The following is a 22909-nucleotide window of genomic DNA, read 5'->3' as shown; positions in this document are numbered from 1 at the left end:
AATAAAATAATGTTGGACAAATTCTGGCATGATTTCAGATATAATCTGCAAGTTTAATATTTCCTCCCTTTAAGAGATTTAGGAATTGTTGCGAAGTAATATGATCTTTTAGTTCTATTTTTAAACGAAAGACAACAGCTGAGACTTGATTATGCATTGAAAAGTTAGCTGCAAACAAAATTTAACTTTATTCATTGATATCTAACATCCCCCCCCATACCCACTTTTTTTAAATGACTACTTATTCTATAAATGAAAATCTTCCTCCTTTTCATTATTTTTTTTGTATAATAATATAACTAAAAGATATTTTCAGTTTTTGAATTGTAACATTTGGCAATCTCTTTTACGGCCTACTACTTGTTAATTATTGACTAACCAATAATATTACAATCAAGCAAACTATAACATAAGATTGTGTCTCTGTTCTATATTATTTTAATTAATACTAGCTGTACTTATCCGGCATTACCTAAGATGCAAAGAAATTATTTTAGTTTTTAATTTAAACTTATACAAAAAAGAAATATAATCAAATTGTGAGGAAAACAATTTTTTTTTATATACTTTAATCAAGAATTAGATTTTTATTAATGTTTCCAGACAAAATTACATCATGCTTTAAATAAACTTTAGTGAAGTATGTTATGGTGGCAATAACATAGTACAACAACAAATGGAAATTGGCTAGTCAGAATCAAAGTTTGATATGTAAACTTAAATGCTATTTAGGTCTAACTTTTAGAATCTCACAAGATGATTCTACATGCTAGAAATATTCTAAATTTTGAAAGGCATGGCTAACAATGTTCTTTTGAGCTTTTTCTCTAAAAAAGACTAAGCTTATTGACTTAACTGGGGCTCAATTTCACTATTTAAGCATGGCTTCTGAATGGACCATCATCACAAGAGGTGTAAGGAGTCTTAATATCTTTATTATGTGATTAGCTAAGCAGGCAGCACATCACTCAATTTCAAATCTATCATATATTACATGGCTAAGCCAACAAATCAACTATTTTTCATATGAGATTCTCTGCTAATCATCCTGAATCACTCTCGTGAGGACTATTGCTATACTTCACTTGAATAATTTACTAGAAAAAAATATAACTTGTTTGGATCACCTATTAGATTATTTAAATATGCAAAAAGTGAATTTATAAAGTCAGTTAATTAAATATGAAAAAATTCCAAAATTAGTCTCTTTTTGTTTATATTTTTCCTCTGCTTTCCTCAAGCTACTGGTTATATAATATTACTATCTGTGGTGATATTTTCTTTTGCTTATAATGAACTGTTACAAATTTTTATTCTTTCCTTAATTTATTACCCACAAATGTGTATTCAAAAGAAAGTTCCTTATTTAAGATTAACATTGACCATAACCAGGCCGGGGTCACAAAATTTATTGAATAAATTTTGTCAGTGAATCTTGTGTAATATCTGAGCTTTATTTGGATACACGCACATAGATAAGAATATGACTTTCATTTATATATTAGTATGCATAGGTCAATGGTACTTTTTTGTCAACTGATTGGTATAATGTAAATGCTCTTAAACTAACAAAACTATTCTCTCTGTACTAGTTATAAGAAAAACAGCCAATGTTTTTATTTCTGTTGATGATTGCTACAAATTTTTGTCTTCAGATTAATTAGATATATTTTGAACAATACACGGAAATAATTTTCTAATTATTTTTGTACAAATAATAGTAGTTTGAAAAAGTAAGGATTTTTTTTTTTTTTTTTGCTTAGAAAGCTTTCATTTTAAAAATTAAAATAGAATTTCATCTCAGACATCATCTTCATTCAAAGATGTCCACCTCACTAGTAAAAATCTAATGACCTAGTTCACTTTTATATCATTTGGACAAAGGTGAAGGGTCAACTAATGAAAACACAACTCCCAAGTCAATTCTTAAAACCTATTAAAATTGCTGACTTCGAACTTTGACTCCTCCTTTCTGCATGAAAAATGTTTCTGCAAATGATAATTACAAAACTCGTCTTTTTTTAATGACCATAATAATGACCAAACTAGAATTGGATGAGGTGGGGGATAAATTTTTTTTTAATTTGTAAAAGAAAGAGTAATAGAAAAGAAATTCAACAGTTCAGCTGATCTGAAATCCAATCAGATCTAATATGTTCATTTAAAACTATTCATTTTGAGAAAAGTGTAAATCCACAATTTCACTCCTACTATTCTATGGGTAAAATAGCAACTTGTGTTCAATTAATTGTATACAGTGAATGCAGGAACAAATTCAAAATGACTGCAAAAAAGTTTGTTTTCTTTGGTTTTCAATCATCTTTTCCATCAAAAATTACAATTTTGATTGCAAAATGAATCAGAATTGAATCTCATATTCTACTCTCTTGATCGATGCTTTTTTCTGGCAAAAATCATTTTCTGCTTTTCCTCATTACTTTTCTCATTTGTGTTTAAAGCTTTTGATATTTTTCTTTCCATGTTCGGCTTTTTCTTTTTTTTTTTCTTTTTTTTTCGATTAATTCTTTTAGACTTTCTCACTATTTTGTAAACCGTACTAACCAAGAAACATCGAAAACCTTTTTTTTTTTTTTAATTTTTTGTTTCATGAGTTCCATTTTGAAATGTTCTCTTGTACCTGAATCCTCTTACGTACAAAGAGGATGTGTATGTGTGAACATTACACATGAGATAAAATGGACAATCTAAAACTCAAGAATCCATCTAAACATTTCACTCAAATTTTATAAGGAAGAGTGAAGTCTAAAAAGTTGCCACTTGTCAACCTTGATAAAGACCTCATAATAGTTGACCAAAACGTTGAAACATATTAGTGCATTTTAGATCTTCTGTTTTCCATTTTATCTCATCAGATTTATTTTATCCTTTTATTTGTCATAGGATATATATCTCTTCAAATACATTGGTGTTAATTTTTATATTTGTTGTCCATTTGTACATGTCAATACCAATTATTTATAAATTGGATAAGCATGTTATATTTTGTGTGTGTGTGAATTGGTATTGGATTAGTATTAAGAGAAATGGTTATAAATTACAATATGGAAAAGGCTTAATTTATCACACCAACATATTTTACAGGAATAAATAGCTTCATTGAATGATAAAAAGTTATTCATTCAATTTAACTCTTTCCTTTGTTGTTTACTCATATAAGTTGTTTATACGTTTTTGTTAATACTGTCATGTGTTTAGCATACCTTCATCTCTTTGTATATGTATATACTTTGTAAAATATATATTTGTAAATATATATTGTTCATATTATTTGGATTATTAGAACTACTGTTCTCATCTTAAGTGTTATTTTTACAACGTTTTGGTTGAGTAACCTCTGGCCTCCTCCAGTTGTATCTTGTTGAACTTTGGAATGTGCACAGAATTTTGAACTGAACACTTTATTTAATCCACGGGGATAGCATGCTCTCATTCTGTCAGCTATGATTGGGTAGAAGTCCTAAGGATCTGTGGCATAGTGGATAAAGTACTTGGTAAAATTCGTTGTAAGTTACATTCTTCTGAAGGTTGAGGGTTCAATCCTCGGTCCAGGCAATGCTCAAAATATAATTGTGAATTACTTAGAGCTTCTACTTAGTCATAGTTGATAAAACGATAGCATACTACTCCCATGGATTAACTAAAGAGTTCCCTTAGAAATTCTGTGCAGATTCCAGAGTTCAACAAAAAAATTACTAAGTTCAACAAGATACACTTGAAGAAAGTCAAAAGTTACATCAACCAAAATGTTGGGAAAATAACACTCAAGATGAGAACAGTAGTCCCAAAGAATCCAAATATTACAAATAATCACTCTTCATTTAAAAAAAAAAAAAACTCGGGAACGTAATATATTGTTTGTCTATGTTTATTTTGTATAATAACATTTATCCCTGTCTGATGATACAAGTATTCATCATATTTATATTTGTCATGTTGTATGTAGATGTTAAAGTATGTGTTTCATTTTATGCTGCTGCTGCTATTTTGATTCTATCTAAATGTCTGCCAAACCTGTTTATATGTGGAAAAAATATTAAGATATGCCTTTTATTTTGTCAACTATTCAGTTTTTGGTTTTATCTGAATCCTGTTGTTCAAACTTTTATGAAAGAAGTCCTAGAAAATCTTTTGTCTGGATTTTTTTTTTTTTTTTTTTCATCAAAATTAATTTATTGCTCAAGAAGTTTAAATTATTTTTATTTGAAATAATAAACGGAAGTTTTACCTGAGGTTGGTTAAGTCTTAGCTGGCTGTGAATAAATTTAAAAACATTACTGCATTTTTCTAAACCTCCAGCTTTGGTTAAAATAATTTTTTTTAAAATGTGGGAAGAATAATTATTGAGATAAGCCACCTACTGGTGTCTGGCCTGATATTAATTTCAAAATAAGTTTCATTTTGTTGTGAAAGGTGAAATGGTTAAATTTCAAATGCGATATATGCTATGCCAGAAAATGGCAAAGAATAAATATTTTTTTAAATTCTAAATTAAAAAAAAATTGAATTTTTAAGATTTTCAGCAGAAATATTTAAGATTTTAAGGTAAAAATGTTAGGGGTTTTTTTTTTTTTGGGGGGGGGGTGTATATATATATATATATATATATATATATATATATATATATATATATATATATATATATATATATATATATATATATAAAATTGGCTTCTCCCAAGTACATTTTTTGTAAGAAAATATAAAATTGCGGTAAAAAAAAAAAAAAGACAAGTTAATAAATTTAACATTTTTTATACATGGAATGTTTAAATTTCAATTTTATTTTTTAGTAAATTTTTGTGTAGAGGATTTTTTTGTAAATACTTCTCAATATTTCTTTTCTTTTTAAATACAGATTGCCGCACATTTGTTCTGTTCTTGTATAATGTTTTATTGCAACCATGTTGAATTTGTTTTTTTACAAATTTCTGTTTGTTTAAACTTGCTTTAATTAACGAGTGTTGAAATCCTCTTATTTTGAATAACTTATTCAAGTTTTAAGTGAGGAATGTAAATATTCTTATCACTCCATGTTTTTGTTTGAATGTTATAACTGCATTACTAATCTATGAGAGGCAGTTGCAATCTTTAATAAGTACAATAAATCTGACTCCAAATTACTCAAACCAATCAAAAACATAATAGTATGAATACAGAAACTACAAAATAGAAGAACAATTTCTTAATTCTGTGGATCACATGTACACAGCCTTCAAAATTTGTTCAGTTTATTTTTTTAGCAGATTTTTTTTTTTTTTTAAGCACTCTCTGCTTAGTTCTTTTTTTGTATTGCTATTTATTATTAATATAATTTTCTGGCTATTTATTGTTTAAAATTTATCAAAATCATAAGTAAAAAAAAAAAAAAAAATCAGTGCAAACTTCATGCTCTCTAATGGACTGCTTTAAAAAAACATGCAAGAAGCCCTCAAAGACTTCAATACAATCAAATGTATTGGCTGCCAGAAAATGTGGGACTAGTTAGTTTCCACAGCATTGTGGTTTTTATTTCTGAATTTTCATTGGAGTATCTGACAATGATTAGAATTTATTCAAATTTTGAGTTTTGTCTAAACTAATTTAATGGCTTAATTGAAAAAAATTTTAAGTGGGATGATTGACAGATGAATGATAATAAATATTAAGAGTGGATTGAAATCTTCCACCAAGCACCCATTAAAAAACAGCCGACCTAGAAAACAGCAATTATTTCTCCTTTGTCAGCAATATGGTATGAGATAAATATGAGGTAAACAAGAATTATGAGGCTGCCAAATGTAAACTGAAGATCCACTTTATATTATCTACACAATGTATTTATGTATGCATATGCATGTGTGTATAATATATATAATTTCTGACTAAAGTAGAAATTAGTGTAAAATAGCTGATGTACACCTTGCAAACTGCTTAATACAAAATGTCTCTTAATCAATTAGTTATTGATGTTGGGTTATTTGGCTGGCGTTTTGTCATGGCAACCAGCTCGTGAGCTTTTGATGTATCGCGTATTGGAATAAATTGGACTTATAATCTTGGCTTGATTAATTATGCACCGATGTAGATTACATGCTAATTTTTAAAATATATTGTTGAGATTTAGATTTCATTTTTAAAAAATGTCTTTTCTTAAAGTATATACTTGTAAGTATATATTCTTAAATTATATTTTTGTTATAAATCAAACTAATTTAAGATGTTAATATAATAATTAATAATATAGTGAAATGTCTTTATATTAAGCCAAGTATACGCCATAATTTTTAATACACAATATAGGATAATAAAAGCAATCTTGTTTAACTATGAAACATTTTTCTTTATTATACAAACTCTCTTAGAAATGACAGAACAGGTGTCATGTGAACTTTATTTCATTTCCAAGCATTATTCCCCCTGGAAAGTACTAATCATCGAGTTGAATGCACTTTCCCATCCTTCTCTGTCACACTTCTTTGAACTGTTGAAAGGATTCTTCTAAGGATGCTCCTCAGCTCCATTTTTATGACAATTTTTATGACAATTTTTCAATTTTCTTTTATCAGGATGGCACTATCTACTACAGCTAAAATGACACAAATTACTTGCAATTTTCTTGTGCGTGCAAAATCTAAATGCAATAATTGGTGTGAACAATGTCAGAGATAGGAGCAAAATCTATGCCACTCCCCTCTCCAGTAGTAGACTACTGTTTATATAAACAAAAATATCAATATTATTTATTTTAAGATTGTTTTGAATAGAATACAAGTTTTCAAATTTAACATCAAAGCGATTTTTCAAAAGTTTGATTTCATATAAGTTTGACTCGGATTATGCATGTGTGTAATAATTTTTTATTTGTTGCTACTGTTCAAAGTGACTTTGTATATAACAGGTAAAATCAATTTCCAGTGTAAGTTTTGCACCACTTTTATGTCTCCTTATAAAAATTAAAATCAAGACTACTAAGCCTTATGTCTAGAATTCTTATTCCAATTTTGATCCAAATCTATGAGATTAATTCTAGAAATTGTCTTAATTTTAAAGTTTAGGCCTAAGAAGTCTAAAGAATAAAATGAAATTCGGGAATTCTTGCTTAATTGATGTCTGACTAAGGATCAAATTCAATAAAAATTTGATATATTTAACTTCTCAAATAAGAGGTTTTACCCATGTTATGTGCAATAAAACCCTTTAAAATACTCCAAATAAACTGAAATTTAAGGAATATTTATTTATTGATGTCTAACAATTACTGTTTAAATTTCACAAAAATCAAAGGTATCTGAATTTTTATTAAAGAGCTTCCACATTTTTACCCCCTTTGCATAAGACTAAATTAAAATAAATATTACTCACATTACCACCTCTTATACCTGTTGTCCAAATTTTATAATGATTGGTTAATTAGTTTAGAAGTGAATCTTGTACATACAAATAGATAAACGTACACATATCTAACTTTATATAGATATTCTTTCAATATCAATTCAAGTAAGAAGACAGAAATGAATAGCACTGCTGAGACCATCTCTTCAAACCCTCTTCCCAGCATGATTGGACTTGGCTTGCGTATAGATTGCACCAACTATGGTTCAGGAGGTTGGGTGAGTTATCAGGCATCGTGTTGCTGTAGACTATTAGTTGACTAACTAGTTTTACAAATCAGTGATTCGAATTTTTTCAAGGTGTTCTTAGTTATTCTTTTATGCACAGTGTATGTTCAGTAAATGGCAGTAATAGTTGTCCTTCAATTCCTAGGATGGCACATCTTTGTATCCAAATAACTCTGGTTTTCAGAATGCTTACACAGATTAATTTTTGTGTGTTGCATCAAGACAATTTAACTCACTCGGTCAAAAAGAGTTTACAGTGGTATGCTGAATCGTTGCAAACTGTTAGTTTCGTTGGCTTCAAAGCTGGAAATCATCATTAGACCTCCCTACAGAGATATGTTTCCAGATATTTTCTTAGGGTTTCCTAAAGGTAAAAGTAATAACTTCCAGACTGCAAAGGGTTTCTTGTGCTGGATGGTCATTGATAGGTCTTATTTTGGGGCTAGCAAGATGTCTAATCTGCATCTTTAAATTCATATAAAAATATTCATCCTTGAAAAGTCAATCTCTGAATTTGAATGTTTACAATTAAGAACAGCTTTCAGAATAAATACCCCCCACCTCCCCATGTTAAAAACGGCTTTCGGAATAAACACCTCCAACCTTTAAAGCCGTTCTTAACATGAGGAGGTTGGAATGTTTATAGTGTGCTGGGTACTCTCGTAAAAACATACCAAAAAAATTCAAAACGAGGCTTGCTTTCCAAAGAAGATGCTGCCATTTTTCGTTTTTCAAATCCACTTGAAAAAACTGAATTTGAGATTAAATAAAGAGCAATAAAAACTACTTGAAAACCAAAACAAATGAGCCAGGTATTGATATAAAATTAACTTTTAATGGCTACGGTTACATTTATTTCTTGTATATATTTTTTTTTTCGTTTTGTGTTTGTTGGCTTCTCTGCTAAATTACCTAAGGAGTTTCTGTGAATTAGGAACCATATTTGCAAGGACACTTTAAGTAGGGAGTTGAGCAGCAAGATATCTGTTCACATTACATTTAAACTTCTGTATGTTAGTACATTTGGGGAAGAAGGAAACAGGGAGGGAATTCCAAAATCTAATAATTTAAAAGAAGAAAGTATTAGAGTAGAAGATTCTGTCATTAGGGAACCTCTACAGTGAAAACATGCCGCTTGTCAGATTAGTTAAGGGGTAGTTACATTGAGGGACATCAGTGTTTCGAGTTTGGATTAGAGTGATTGGGTTAGTAGATGTAAAGGTAGCAAAATCAGTTTGCAGTAGTGGGCCATCTAAAATATGGAAGAAAGTGATACAGATGGATTTGAAAGAAAGGGGTATAAATTCCTGGTCAGAGATTAGTTTAGAAGTTGATTTCTAAAAGCCATCCAACACATGCCAGCATGTAAAATTGATGTCAAACTGAATATCATGATTGGTGTATTCTATAAAGGGTTTTGTCCTATCGCTCTATCAAGTATTTTTTTTTTTTTTTTAAGTAAGCACACATATTGAAATTAACACATCTTAACAATACCGTTTGTTGATTTTTTTTTTTTTTTTTTTTTTTTTTTTCTAGTTAGGATTGATTTAGCAAAATCTATAATAAAATGAGTCATATATATAAAAATAAAAATGACTGATTTTATTTTTCTAATAACCACACACACACATACACAAGTTCACTCAATTGAACACAAAGTTATCATGACAAATTTTCAAAGTCAGACCCAAATAGCATTTAAGCTGATAAATCTTTGTTTCTGATTATCCAATTTTCAGTTGTTATTGTTGTACAATGTAATGGGCAATATATTAACATAGCTCCAATTTAATTATTTGGTCCAACCCTGACTGCTAGTATGAATAGGAGTTTTTTATATTAAAGCGATTAGAAATGCCAGATTATAGGTGTATATAAAATACATAAATTTTTTTATGAAATACATTGGTTTTCTTTTTTTAATTTAAATACCTTATATATAAATATAGAAATGCTAGATTTTTAGTTGAATTTCATTGAATTAGAAACTTTAGATTGCTTTGAGCATAATTTCTTTTGTCTTTGTCTAGTTTCATTTTTATTCTTTTCATTTTTGTAGTGAGAAGGGCTTCAGTTTATCCAACGTCAATGTCGACTCCTTGCAGAAGAAAGTGCGACTTCTGGAAGATGACAATTTACAACTGCGTCTTGAGGTAAGAACAAGTATTTTTTTTAATTCTTCTCTACACAGTATTCTATTGCTTTTCTATTACTAGCAATATCATTTTTGCTGCATACTTCTCTGAATGAGCACAGCTATGGCTATGAAGATATATATATAGGCAAGATCTTAGCCAAAATAAAGAGGAAGAATCATTAATTGATAATAGAGCAGTGGTAGAATCTTATTAATTTGCAGTTAAGGAGTCATTTCTGACAAAAATTTGAGTCAAGTATTTGGACTCTAGAGAAATAGTTTCTCAAAAGAGCCACTATTTTATAAATGAACTACAAAACGCATCAACTTTTTGATAGTCAATTTATTTGAAGAATATTCGAATGTAAGCAAGAAATGTATTAGTTTCATTTTTTTTTTTTTTTTAAATAAAATAGTGTATTAGAGCTATTCTGTTATTAGAATACATAACTAAATATTCAAGATTTCAATATTCATATTTTAATTTTTCAAATTTGTTCTGGAATGCAAATAAGGAAAAATTGTTTTTCATTTACAGCAGCAGCAGTTGATTGTATAACTATTACGACTAATAATAACTGTCAACAAAACAATCAAATTTCTTGAAATGTAAACATTTTTTGGCTAATTAAAAATTTCTATGAAAAGATAAAACAGCATACAATTGTAATACATAAAAAGATAAAAGGATTGATTTACTTATTGGTTGAGGTGCATAATATCTTTTCAAAATGTTCAATATTCATCATGTTAAAGGGTTCTCTTAGACATAGGAAAATAAAAGAATCGGACGGTTTGTTTTGTAGTCTCCACTGTGTCTCTTCTAATTGGTTTCCAAATTTCATGAGAAAATTTCTCCAAGAAGTGGTAATGACATTTTAAAAAGCACCTCTGTTTTTCACAAAAGTTGTGAAAATGCCCTGTTAGCGGTGATAAGAATTTTAAGCAAATGTTAAAAATATTATAATACATCATATAAAATATTTATTAAACCATGTCAAAGTGTATTCATTTCCAAACAAAATGATGGTATTTCAAGGACTTAAAGTGCTTTAATCTTTAAAATATGATTGTTTTGGTAGAACCCTCTTGAAAGCATTTTTATAGTCGGTTGTGATTGTTAATATAAAAAAACCCTCAGTTTTTAGTGTTAGAATATTAAAGTACAGCATTTTCTGTTAGATTTATTTTCAATGTTCTTGTAAAATTTGAGTATTCGGCTCGGGATTGTAAGTGAATGTACACTGCAACATTAGTTTAAAACATGTCATGAAGATGGTAACCATGAAAAAGATGGTTATAGTCAGTTAACTTCCTAACTTTCGGCATAGCGCTACTGGAAGCGATGACAAGGCAAATCAGTTCTTTCATTTTTTTTCTCTCACACCTATATCTCCCCTTTGCATCTACTCTTTTTTTTTTTTTTTAATGTGTTTTCCAATCATTCTTTTTTTATTTAATAATCATTGAAAAGTTGTTTTTTTTTGGTCTCATTTTAATTCAGAATTATTGAAATGAGTTTTATTTTTTTAGAATTATTGAAAACATGTTTTCAAATATTTTTTATCTATTTTGGGAATGTTATGTATTGGAGACTTTTTTTTTTATTTTATTGATGTTTGAAATTTTGTTATTTTGATTTCAATAATTTTATTTTTATACTTTCATAAACATATTTATTATATAAATTCAGGGAAAAAAATTATTTTTAAAATTAAAAAAAAAAACAACTTATTTTTATAATTTCATAAACATATTTCTTATCTCTATATAAATAAAATGAACTCATTTTTTCCCGTCTGATTTTGACATTAATAGGATTAAAAATCAAGATATTTCATGCAAATATAATATGCACAAACGGCAGAACAATATCTGAGGTGTGTTATAGGCTTATTATTTCTCAAATTCCTCGATAATCTTAGATTTCTATACTTTTTCTGCTGAGAAGTCACGGCCAAAATCGGTTAAGATCAATGGAAGTGGTAAAATATTTTCTCTCTAATAAATTCCTCCTCCCCCTGCCACCACTTAACACCGTTTGGGGATCGTTCACAAGGAACAGTTGAGAAGAGAACACCGGTTTGGCTTCGTAGTTCTTTCATGTGAAGTTATTTAAAATCACTAAACTAAGCTGCAGTGCTCTGTGGCGTAGTGGTTAGCGTGCTGGACAATTCACATTATATTTTCACGTTCGCGCCGACCTACCGTAGTCGTTTTTTTTTTTGTTTTTTTTCCTAAACAACTGGAATGGACTTTTCTTGGTGGCCGAACTGTTAACGTTGCAGATGTTTTTTTTTTTTTTTCACACTTTATTTTCCTACTTTTACTCATGACTCCGGGTTTGATCCTTCCTACTTACCTACCATAACATTTTTTAAAACTCCCCCCCCCCCCGTCCCGGAAACAAACACTCGGGCAACGCCGGGTACCCCCGCTAGTTTCAAATAAAGACTAATTGTATTATTTTTATCAGTATAAATTTGTTAATTTTTATTGTATATTTTGCAATGTCATTTTCTTATATTTTATTTCAATAAATCACTTCACAATAGAAATACTAAAGAACACTGAAAGTGAAGGAACTAATTTGCCTGTCACTGCTTCCAGTAGCACTGCGCTAGAGGCTAAGAAGTACATTAGCTGACTATAAGCAAAAAGATTATGAGCATAAGGTGTATTAGTAAATGACATGTGAAATGTCAAACAAGAAAAGGATTGTATAAGCTACTCTCTTTCTCCATTCATTCAGCTTATTCTTTCCTTTTCATTTCTTCCTTCTGAGTGGAAACGTGATGAACTCAAATCAATTGTTCACTCTGTGGTTCATACAAATGCAGCATACAATCCTGAAATAAAAATATAACTTACACGTAAGGGTGAACTTGCAAATTTTCAACCAATTGGAAAGACTCGTGCTCATTTGAAAGCGATTCTTTTCAAATTTATGTGAACTAATATAAACAGATATTCACTAACACAAAAACTGATTCTCTCTCTACAATTATAATCCAACTAAAAAGATGGAATTCTGAAGAATCCTATACTTCAAATGTTTGTCTTCTCACTTTGAATATTTTACAAACTAAAACATTGAACTTTTCAACACAACGCAAAATATCTGTAATATTTTTGTAAATTTGCAAATATTTTTTCTCATCATCATGCTTTTATCTCTTTCATTCACAACCATTTTTTTGCATTTCAACTCTTATTGCATATTTTTATTGAGTTTTGATGCATCCAAAGATATGATCATCTTTTTCTCATCAACACTAAGATCCATGTCAACAAAAAAGTTAAATAGTAACCCATTATTATTATTATTATTATTATTATTATTATTATTATTATTATTATTATTATTATTATCACACTAATGATCTTATACATTCTTCACCTTTTGATAATGATGAATTGAAAGTATTGAAACTACTGTTAAAAAAAATTTGTTGAAGTTTGCTGGGTGTAGATTATTTTACAGTTCTGGGCCACTTTAAAGCAACTCAAGAAATTAATCGTTTAGGATGTTTATTTTGTTCAGTAGTTGGATTAAGGCAGAGTACCAAAACATACTTTCCAAAACCATGGCAGCATCAGGAGAAAGATTAGGATGACTTTTTGGTGGATTGGGGGAAAGAATCACTTAGACATTGCAAAATTCCTTTAGAAAGTGCAGTATATATGTCACTTACTTTGGTCAACAATAAAAAGCCACATCTTGCTGTTCAACAATACTCAACAACATCTTGTATTTCACTTTGCAGAGATATCAGAAATTGGCCTATGAAATTCTGCCCCATCAACCGTATTTATCTGGGGTTTTTTATCCATAGATATCTCCTACTACAAGCAATTGGTCATTTCTCGCAAAAGAAAATGTTTGAAAAGATGTGACTTTAAGAATCTTAAATATGAACATTTTGTACAACTGGAATGCATAAATTTGTTTTTTTATTTCAAAAATAAAATGATGATGCTATTTTATTTTGAACTAGCAGTATTACCCGGCCTTGCTCGGAGGTTGCTTTGATGCCTTTTTTATGCGTATTTTGATCTATGTCTTTGGTAATTTCAATATTTTCTTTTTTTTTTTTGTAATCCCAAAATTATTTTAGTAAATTTTGGTTATATTGACACCTTCCTGATCAACGTAGCTGCCACACAGTGGATGCAACAACATTGCTGCAACAATCCAATTTCTCTGATTTGTCCCCCTTGGCAGCTATTCTTCCAGCTCAAAACCAACTACTTTGGCAAAGTTTTGGGGGCCATAATTTCTTGAACCGTATGCGAAAGAAATCACAGGATCAACATCCACTCTATTCGTTGTAAGAATCTATGTGATCATCGCTGTATAGTTCTACAATTAGTCAACTCTGTCAAAAAATTCCTTATCATATGTTGCCGGGCATGTTACTTTTGCTTGGTTGTTGGGGGCCTATGTTTTGTTAAACTGACATACAAGAAACTTCTGAATCATATTTTCACTAAATATGTGTGTAGACTGTTTTGCAATTTCTTCAGGATCAGTTGCTTGTTCAATTGATATTCAAAAACAGAAACATAATTTACTTTTGCAGTGCTAAAAAACATAAATTTTCTGTTATAAAATTCTTTGCAGTTAGTGAAAAAAAAATTAAGAAATTTACTTGTGAAATTTGAACCTATAGACCACATCATGCAAAAAAAAAAAAACATGCTATCAACTTGCCCACAATAGAATTTTCACGTTCCATTGTTCTATCATTGTTGCTAAGCGATGACATGGAAAAAATGACTTTACCAATGATAAAAAAATAAAAATAAGTTTTAATTATCGGTAATTATCGGGAGTATTCTGAGATGAAACTTAACTAAGATCACTCTTAGACTTATACATTTAAGTTCTGTAAATTTTAAAGAAAATCTGTTCAGCCGTTTCGGAGTCTACAAGGAATAAACTCACACACCCACACAAAGTTGCATTTATATAATTGTAGAGATAATCACATTGTTAAAGTTACTTAATAAGTATTTGAAGTGAAAGGTTAAAATTGAAATTCTTTTCTTACCAACAAAATGTCTTTAATGAAAGAGTAATATTATTAATTACTGGTGGATTAAACCTTTGTCAATTAAGTCATCTCGATTCATGTTGTGCATATCTTAAATACATAGTCATCACCATTAGTTTCTAAAAACAAGAAAGTGTTTCCTACTGCCATGATTGTTGTCTTTATTTTCCAGACCTCACAACTTGCTTCCGTCACTGAGGACTATGAAGAAAAAGAAGGAAAGTTGGTGCAAGATTGCCTCAAACAACTGTGTAAGTTTTTCTTCTACTATTCACATCCAAGAGTATTTTGTCGTGTTAAGAATAACAACAGCTGCAAAACTTGTTAAACTTGATTATCTTTGCAAACAAAATTTGGTAGAATGTTATTTATTCACCCATATCATGTCCTATGTAGCATTTTCAAAGGTCATGCTCAATTTTAATGACAGTGTATACAAGATTAGTGTACAGTTTAAAGTAAAATAAAAATGATTAAATTTTGAGAAGGATCAGTTAATTTTGGCATAACTATAGCAATAATAAAACAAATGTTAAATTATATTCTATGAACTGAATTTTTTTTTTTTTTTTTTTTGCTCTTTATTAATGATAATTTTTGCATAAAATATGTTTATTTTGTTTTTATGGAAATCGCTCCAGACAAAGCATGAAGCCACTTGATGTAAGGATATAAAAAATACTTCAAAAACTAAACCAATAATATATGAAATATGGATAGATTCTAACCCAAAAAAGCAGCAATTTTCCCCATTTTGTGAGAAACATTGCTCATGGAATGTGAGGACTATAGGGCAAAACAAGGGAAGTGAGAGTTATAAAGCTGCTAAAAGAAAACTCATTGTCCATTTTTTACTTTCCTTATGAAAATTAGATTTTTTTTTTTAAAGTTTTTTTTTTGGGGGGGGGGTTAATAACTTCTAACTCCATATCTCCTGCTTAGTCTAATAAGATTAAGCCAGTCTTAAATATTGAATATCTTAGATTGATATGAGCATAGAATATAAACTAAACATTTAAATAAGTAATGCTAAGACGTGTATCCGTACATGTATTGGATAAAAAAAAAGGAAAAAGTGTTAAGGAAATAGGAACGAAGAGAAAAACTGAAAAGAAACAAATAAAAAAGAAAAAACAAAAACTTGGATAATACATTGAGAGTATGCATATATGCCATTGTCACTCATGGTTTAATATTATTAGACTGGGCCAGTGTTCAGTAGAGCTGGAGATTACTAGATGTGCAATGGTACTACCAGATCAGGCTGTCTGAAGATATTGGCTTCCTGACTTAAATGCAAACGTTCATTGTTTTTTTTTTTTTCTTTCCCCTTTGCAAAACTCAATCCTTTTCTGCAAACAACAAAAATAATTTTTTTCCACAAAACTAAGCACCATAAATATTTGAAGATATGAAGAACAACCGCTATTTATTTTACTTTGATTTTATTGTAAAATAAACTATTAAGATCTTCTTGCATAATGAGAAAAAAGGTCTCTTTAATTCTAAATTATCTTTACCAATAATTAGAAGTAAAAAGACTTCTTTTTTTCCATCTAATTTACATATGTGTTTGTGGTACATACCATACAGATACCAAGTAAATTAGATGACAACACTAAAGAAAGGCATACCTTCTCCAAATGCTTAGAAATCTTTGGACATGTTAGAGTGGTTGAGTAGGAATATATCGGGTTTCTGTATTGAGTTCGTTACTTCATATTTGTATCTTTACAAGGAAATCACCACTTATCAAAGCTAGAAGACCACTCGAGGATAAGGGTTAATGAATCTGAGATGGTAGTGTAGTAATCATTAATCGTGTAAGTTGGGTAGAATTTGATTATTTAAGGAGACGGTTCAATGAGAACTTGTTTACATTGGACTTGAAAGCTACGATGTTGTAGTCGACTTGAAACCAGGCCAATGGAACAGTGTACCACAGTCAGTTCTAGGAAAGAAGCTTTGTTCATGGAATCTGCATTTAGATTTAAGCACAGAAAGTAGGGGAAATTGTTGATAGTGATTGTAACTAGTTGAGTATTTTTTGTGAAAGTCTGGCAAGGGGGGAACATAGATTGAAGCTCAGACGAGCACCTACCATGAAAATAACGATAGAGGAGAGGCAGGCTTGCAATGTCTCTTCTGTGGGAAAGAGGTTGCAGGGAAAAAGGCATCACCTACTAGGTTTCAAAGTCAGTTTTGAACTCTATCAAGGCAGGATAGCTGCACTGAGCAGCTCCTACCCAGATGTGGCAACAATACTCCATTTTAGAACGTACTTGGCTCTTGTATAGGTAGAGGATTGCATCGGCAGTGAAATGCCTACTGGAGCAGCAGAATGATCCAACCATTTTTTTCAGCAATCTTGGCAACAGATTTGATGTGTTTCATTTCAGATCAGAAGTGAAGAGGAGTCCCAGAAGCTTGTCATAGTATGGTGTTTCCCCAAGACGAGAGCCATTCATTTCAATTGGGGTCTGAAGGGGGTCAGAGCGATTATGATGAAAAGAAAGAAGCTTAGTTTTAGATGCATTAAAATTAACTAGCCACTATTTCCCCATTGCATCATTATTAGCTTAGTGGATGTAGAACAGTTGCGGTAGCAAGTTCAGTTCACAGAGAAAGGAAAACATCAGAGGAACTGATAAGAATTGATTTGAGGATAAGAGGGATAAATAAAGACCTGGCCAGAGATAGATTAGTTTGGAAGTTAATTTCTAAAAGCTATCCAACACCTTCAAGCATGTAAAAATGGACATTAAACCAAATATGATGATGATTTATCTTTTTTTTTTTTTTTTTTTTTTTTTTTTGTTAGCTATGTTGCTAAAAAATGAATTGTAGATGTAACAATAATTGAATTTCTACCTATTGACATGATCACAAATTGCTGTTTAGCATCTTCCTTGTTTAATAAATCAATATTTTTCTTACAAGGTTTCACCTGATTATTTTATTGTTATTTAATTACTTTGCATGATGGAAGGCTGCATAAAAACAGTTTTGTTCTTCAAACATGTTTAATAGTTGAAAGAGTAAAATTGTCATGGGAATAAAACGTTTGTTGCTATGAAAACACAAAAGTCAGTGAATTTGCAACAACAAAACATTGGGTGTCTACAGTATATCAATACTGACATTCAGGAGCAAGAAAAACCTGTTAGACTACAAGTAAAATAAAATAAAAAATCTATGTTGCATGACTAACAAAATAAAAGGAAAATAAGTATAATCAATAACACTTTATCAATATATATATTCATCTATATCTATATATCTATAAAAGTGAACGTATCTGTGTACATTTCCCTATGCAATAACTCTGTCAATTTTTAGTCTACAGACTCGAAATTTGATATACAGGGTACTGAGATTTGGGAAAATCGATGTGATCGGTTTTGGGCCGGAAATTTGGTGATTAAGGGGTTAAAGTTCAACGATTTGACCTTTGAGAACTCTACCAAACTCCTCCGACAATTTTGGGTCTACGCACTTTAAATTTTAGATATAGGTTCCTTGGACATGAATCTAACTTAATAACTTGATTTCAGCCCAAAACAATAAATTTTAAGGGTTCATAATAGGGGTCAAAGTTAAAAAAAAAAAAAAAATTGACCTCTGCGGTCCCTTCCAAATTACTCAGACAATTCCTGGTCTAAATATTTGAAATTTTACATAAAGGGTATTCAAAGATAGGGCAAGCTTTTTTCATCAGTTTGGGTCGAAAATTTTTAGTTACCAATATATAAATGTATGTATGTATGTATGTTTGCATGTCTGCCTTAAACTTTCAATAGAGGCGATGGATTTCACCAAGATCAGTCTTGTTTTAAAGTTCGACCTTTCATACAACAAATATCGAAAAATTGGCTAAAAACATTAATATCTTCCCCTTCAACTAGGCACTTTTCTACAGGGGTGGAGGGTCACTTTTTTCGCCGGTATTTTTGAAAGTTATCCTCTCCTTTAGATTGTCCAGCCTTAATTTTAAAAAAATATCGATTCCGGTTTGCCGGTGGTCATAACAGCATAAACGTTAGGTTTTACCCTGTTCTTTTCCTCCTTTGCGGTACAGGTTCGAGCCTGCCTTCCTACTACCACTTTTTTTTTTTTTTGCTCAACACATCCAAACACCCAGGCAACGCTGGGCTGAAATGCTAGTACATCTATAACATTGAGTTTTTTCTTGCTCTGATATTGATATTGAAAGCCTACTTTTTCTATTTAAAAATTATTAAAAGCAAACTTTTTAATCAGTCATATATGCGAGCAACTTCATGAAGGTTAACTAATTTGCATATTCCTTTGAAAAGACGAGCATTAATTAATTCATTTTTTATGGGTTCTTATATATATTGGCTTCATTTAACTATTATGCTTAATTTTTTTTATACATAGTTTCTACATCATGCATAATTGCATAGAATTTAGGATAAAAACATTTTAGCACATGGATGTTTTAATTTTGCTAATTCCTACCCTCTGATGAGAAGGAAAGTATTTCTTCAAAACTCTGCGGATTAAGGACTATCCACTTATCTAGTGTTTCCTTTTCAGATTAAATATGTTTTTAACTCATTTCAAAGTGTTTTTTTAACATGTTTTATTAACTGTTTGCTCGTATATATATATATATATATATATATATATATATATATATATATATAAAGTGAAAGTGTGTGTGTGTGTCTGTACATTTCCCTACGCAATAACTCTGTCAATTTTAAGCCTACAGATTCGAAATTTGATATACAGGGTACTGAGATTTGGGGAAAATCGATGTGATTGGTTTTCGGACAGAAATTTTGCGATTAAGGGGTCAAAGTTCAACGATTTGACCTTTGAGAACTCTACCAAACTCCTCCTACAATTTTGAGTCTAAACACGTGAAATTTTAGATATAGATTCCTTGGAAAGGATCTAACTAAATAACTTTATTTGAGCTGTAAACAATAAATTTTAAGGGGTCATAATAGGGGTCAAAGTTTAAAAAAATTGACCGGTTTTTTTTTTTTTTTTTTTTTTTTTGCTCAGCATACACCTCAGAACACCCGGGCAACCATGCTAGTATATAAATAAATGTGTGTGGTCTTGTCTGTGTGTGCAAAACGTCTCTGCGAAGCTCCTCTCTGAATATTTGGTCTACATCCTTGAAACTATATATATATATATATATAGTATTTGGACCTTGGGAACACTTTTGATTTGGTTTTTAGCCTGTAAAAATACCTGCTAACGGGTTAAAATTGAAAAAAAAAAAAGTTGACCTTAGGAATAAATCAACTAACTTCTGAGCATGCATACATATACATTTTTCGCTTGGAGTTACTTAATCTTTAACCTTTTTTATCCATCTGATGATAGCTCAGACGGTAACAACAAAGGTTGGAGCACTAAATAATGATTGGAGTGCTGAATTTTTTGGTTTCAATTCCAGTTAATAACATTGAAAGTCATTTTCTTTTAACTTTTGAAATCATTACTATATATATTGGGTACAATATAATAAACTATAATAGAAGTTGCTCTACAATAATAAATATGAAATCTGTATGGATAAAAAATATCATATTGAAGCATATTTTATGACTACTTCCACATCTTGTGTTGGGCATTGTGGTAAGTAAAATCGCCAAGTCTCTTCACATAAACAAATAGAGCAATGCTTGATGATTGACAGTGTTTATATAAACATTGAGATTTACTCGGGGCAGAGAACTGATGGCTGAATAAATGACTAGACAGTTGAGTTTCTATCTATACTTGAGAAACTTACTGGTCTAGTCACAATGAAACAGTCGCTCTGTGGATGACTAAATTTATAGATAGATCTATTAGTATAAATTTTAATTTATGCAAACATTTTTGCTACATATGTACATATTTTTAGCTGTAACCTTATTTAGACTTTTTACGTTTTTATACAAAAACAAAAATATATAAATGCTTAATATTTACAGGATTATTACCAAACTCCTATGAACAAAACTTCAATTAAAAAATATATATTTGTCTGGCTGTTTGAGGAACAGTCTCTACCAAACTCCTCTGTTAATTTTTGGTGTACAGATTTGAAACTTGATATAGGGGATAGAAACCTGTGGAACAAATTTGATTTGATTTTTAGCCAGTAAAAATAGCTGCTAAGGAGTGAAAATTGGAACTTGCCAGGCATAAGTTGACTAAAGGTATTATTTTCATGCATGCGTAAATATACATTTATATCTTTAACAAAATTATTTTTTTTGTTGTTTGAGCATAGATTTAGGTCAGTTGGTAGCAGATAAGGCTGGAGAGCTGTATCTTTAGGGTTTGATTATAGCTGATGGTACTGAAGTCATTCATTTTTTTTTTTTTTTTTTAAATCACTATTATATATTGGGTACAATATGATAACAAATAGAGAATTGGCTGTATAATAATACGTATGAAATACGCATGAATTAAAATATCATGTTTAAGCGTATTTTCCGACCAGGCAAAGTATTATACGAAATGTGAGTTCATCCTAAAGATTTTCCCTAGATACATTAATATGCCTTTAATAGATAAACTAGTAAGTGAAATTCAGTTGTTAGTAACATTCTTCTAGAGGTTGAAGGTTCAATCCTCATATGACTACAATTGTGAATTACTTCAGACCTCTACCTAGTCATAGCAGAACAAGAACATCCTAATCCTTGTCAATTGAATTAAGGGTTTTATTTGAAATTCCGTGTAGATTCTAGACTTTGACAGAAACAAGATACACCTGAAGAAAATCAGAGGTTACATGAGTTTCCATGTAAAAATAACACTCAAGATGAGAACAATAGTCCAAATAATCCAAATTATAAATCCTCATCTAAGAAATTCATCGATATAATTAATAAATATTCCTTAAAATTCAGTTTCTTTAGAGTATTTTAAATTTGGGAACAGCCTCCCAGTTGAAGATTCAAATATTTCAGATTTGTATCAAATTTGATCCATACACAAATTATACAAGATTTCCTGAATTTCACTTTCTTAAAACCCATTAAACTTAACAATTTGAGACATTTTCTAGAATCAAAATCATTTAATATATTTTTATTAAAATTAGAATAAGGATTCTAGGTATAAGATTTAGTACCTTTATATCTTGAATTTTATTTTCGTAAAGGGACATATAGTGAACTTTTCTGTTTTGGAGATTTTACTGATCCTGGGACAGGTATTTTAGTTTTATATAAGATAGTTTCTAATATGGATAAAAAAAACGATTATAAGTGTTTCTGATTTCATTATTAACACTTCAGTGCGTTTGTAGGCAGGACTTTATTATAATAATTTATTGGAAGACAAGGGTGAAAAAAACGTCCAGTCACATAAAAAATGTATAATTACATGGAAAATTGATTGTTTTGTTGCTTTTCATTTTCAGCTGATGTCAACAGCCAGTTGGAGGTTTTCTCTGATGAGCTTGCACGCAAGACAGAGGAGAGTTCTCGCCAGAAAGAGGAGATTACTAATCTCTTATCACAGGTAGTGTTGTTGCAGAAAAAAAATCGTGAGGCAAGTACAATGATTTTCTTGTTTCGTTCAGTTTTTATACTTCTATTCCTTCATACTCATTAGATTGATGAGTAACATTTTTTCCTAAGTTTCTTCCTTTTTCTCTGTTTCTTGTGTTTTTATTTTTCTGTTACTTTTTATATTTTTTATTTGTTTCTTTTTGCATTGTTTTCTGTTTTTTGTGTATTGTTTTCTGGGTTTTTTTTTTGCATTGTTTTCTGTTTTTTGTGTATTGTTTTCTGTTTTTTATTTTGCATTGTTTATTTTTGTTTGTATTATTATGTTTTCTGTTTTTGTTTATTTCTTGTTGTGTTTTCTCTGTTTCTCTTGTGTTTTCTGTTTCTTTTCAGTGTTTTTTGTTTCTTTGCTGTTTTTTCTTATCACTGTTTCTTTTTCATTTCACTGTTTTTTGTTTTGTTTTCTGTTTTATTTTTTCTTCATTTTTTCTATTTCTTTATTTTTATCTGTTTCCTTTGTTTTCTCTTTTTTCTTTATTTCTTTCTCGCTTTTTTTTCTTAAAAAAATTTGGATTAACTTTTGAGTTTTTCATTATT

General features: G+C 29.9%; 1 protein-coding gene across 15 annotated transcripts in view; it reads left to right on the top strand.

Moving 5' to 3' along the window:
* The window catches only part of LOC145247387 (trafficking kinesin-binding protein 1-like), a 297237-nt gene that overhangs the window by 229709 nt on the left and 44619 nt on the right, over positions 1–22909 (top strand). For all 15 annotated transcript variants that reach the window (XM_080109082.1, XM_080109079.1, XM_080109080.1 and 12 more), the window contains 3 exons: positions 9682–9775; positions 14989–15067; positions 22225–22355. In XM_080109082.1, the coding sequence (XP_079965208.1) occupies positions 9682–9775; positions 14989–15067; positions 22225–22355 (304 nt within the window). The remainder of the gene's footprint in view (positions 1–9681; positions 9776–14988; positions 15068–22224; positions 22356–22909) is intronic.

The sequence above is a fragment of the Euprymna scolopes genome, chromosome 25 (genome assembly GCF_053919585.1).
Source record: "Euprymna scolopes isolate OS-2025 chromosome 25, ASM5391958v1, whole genome shotgun sequence".
Classification (NCBI taxonomy): Eukaryota; Metazoa; Mollusca; class Cephalopoda; order Sepiida; family Sepiolidae; genus Euprymna; species Euprymna scolopes.
The sequence above is the reverse complement of the archived record's forward strand: the minus strand, read 5'-3'. Positions and strand labels throughout refer to the sequence as shown.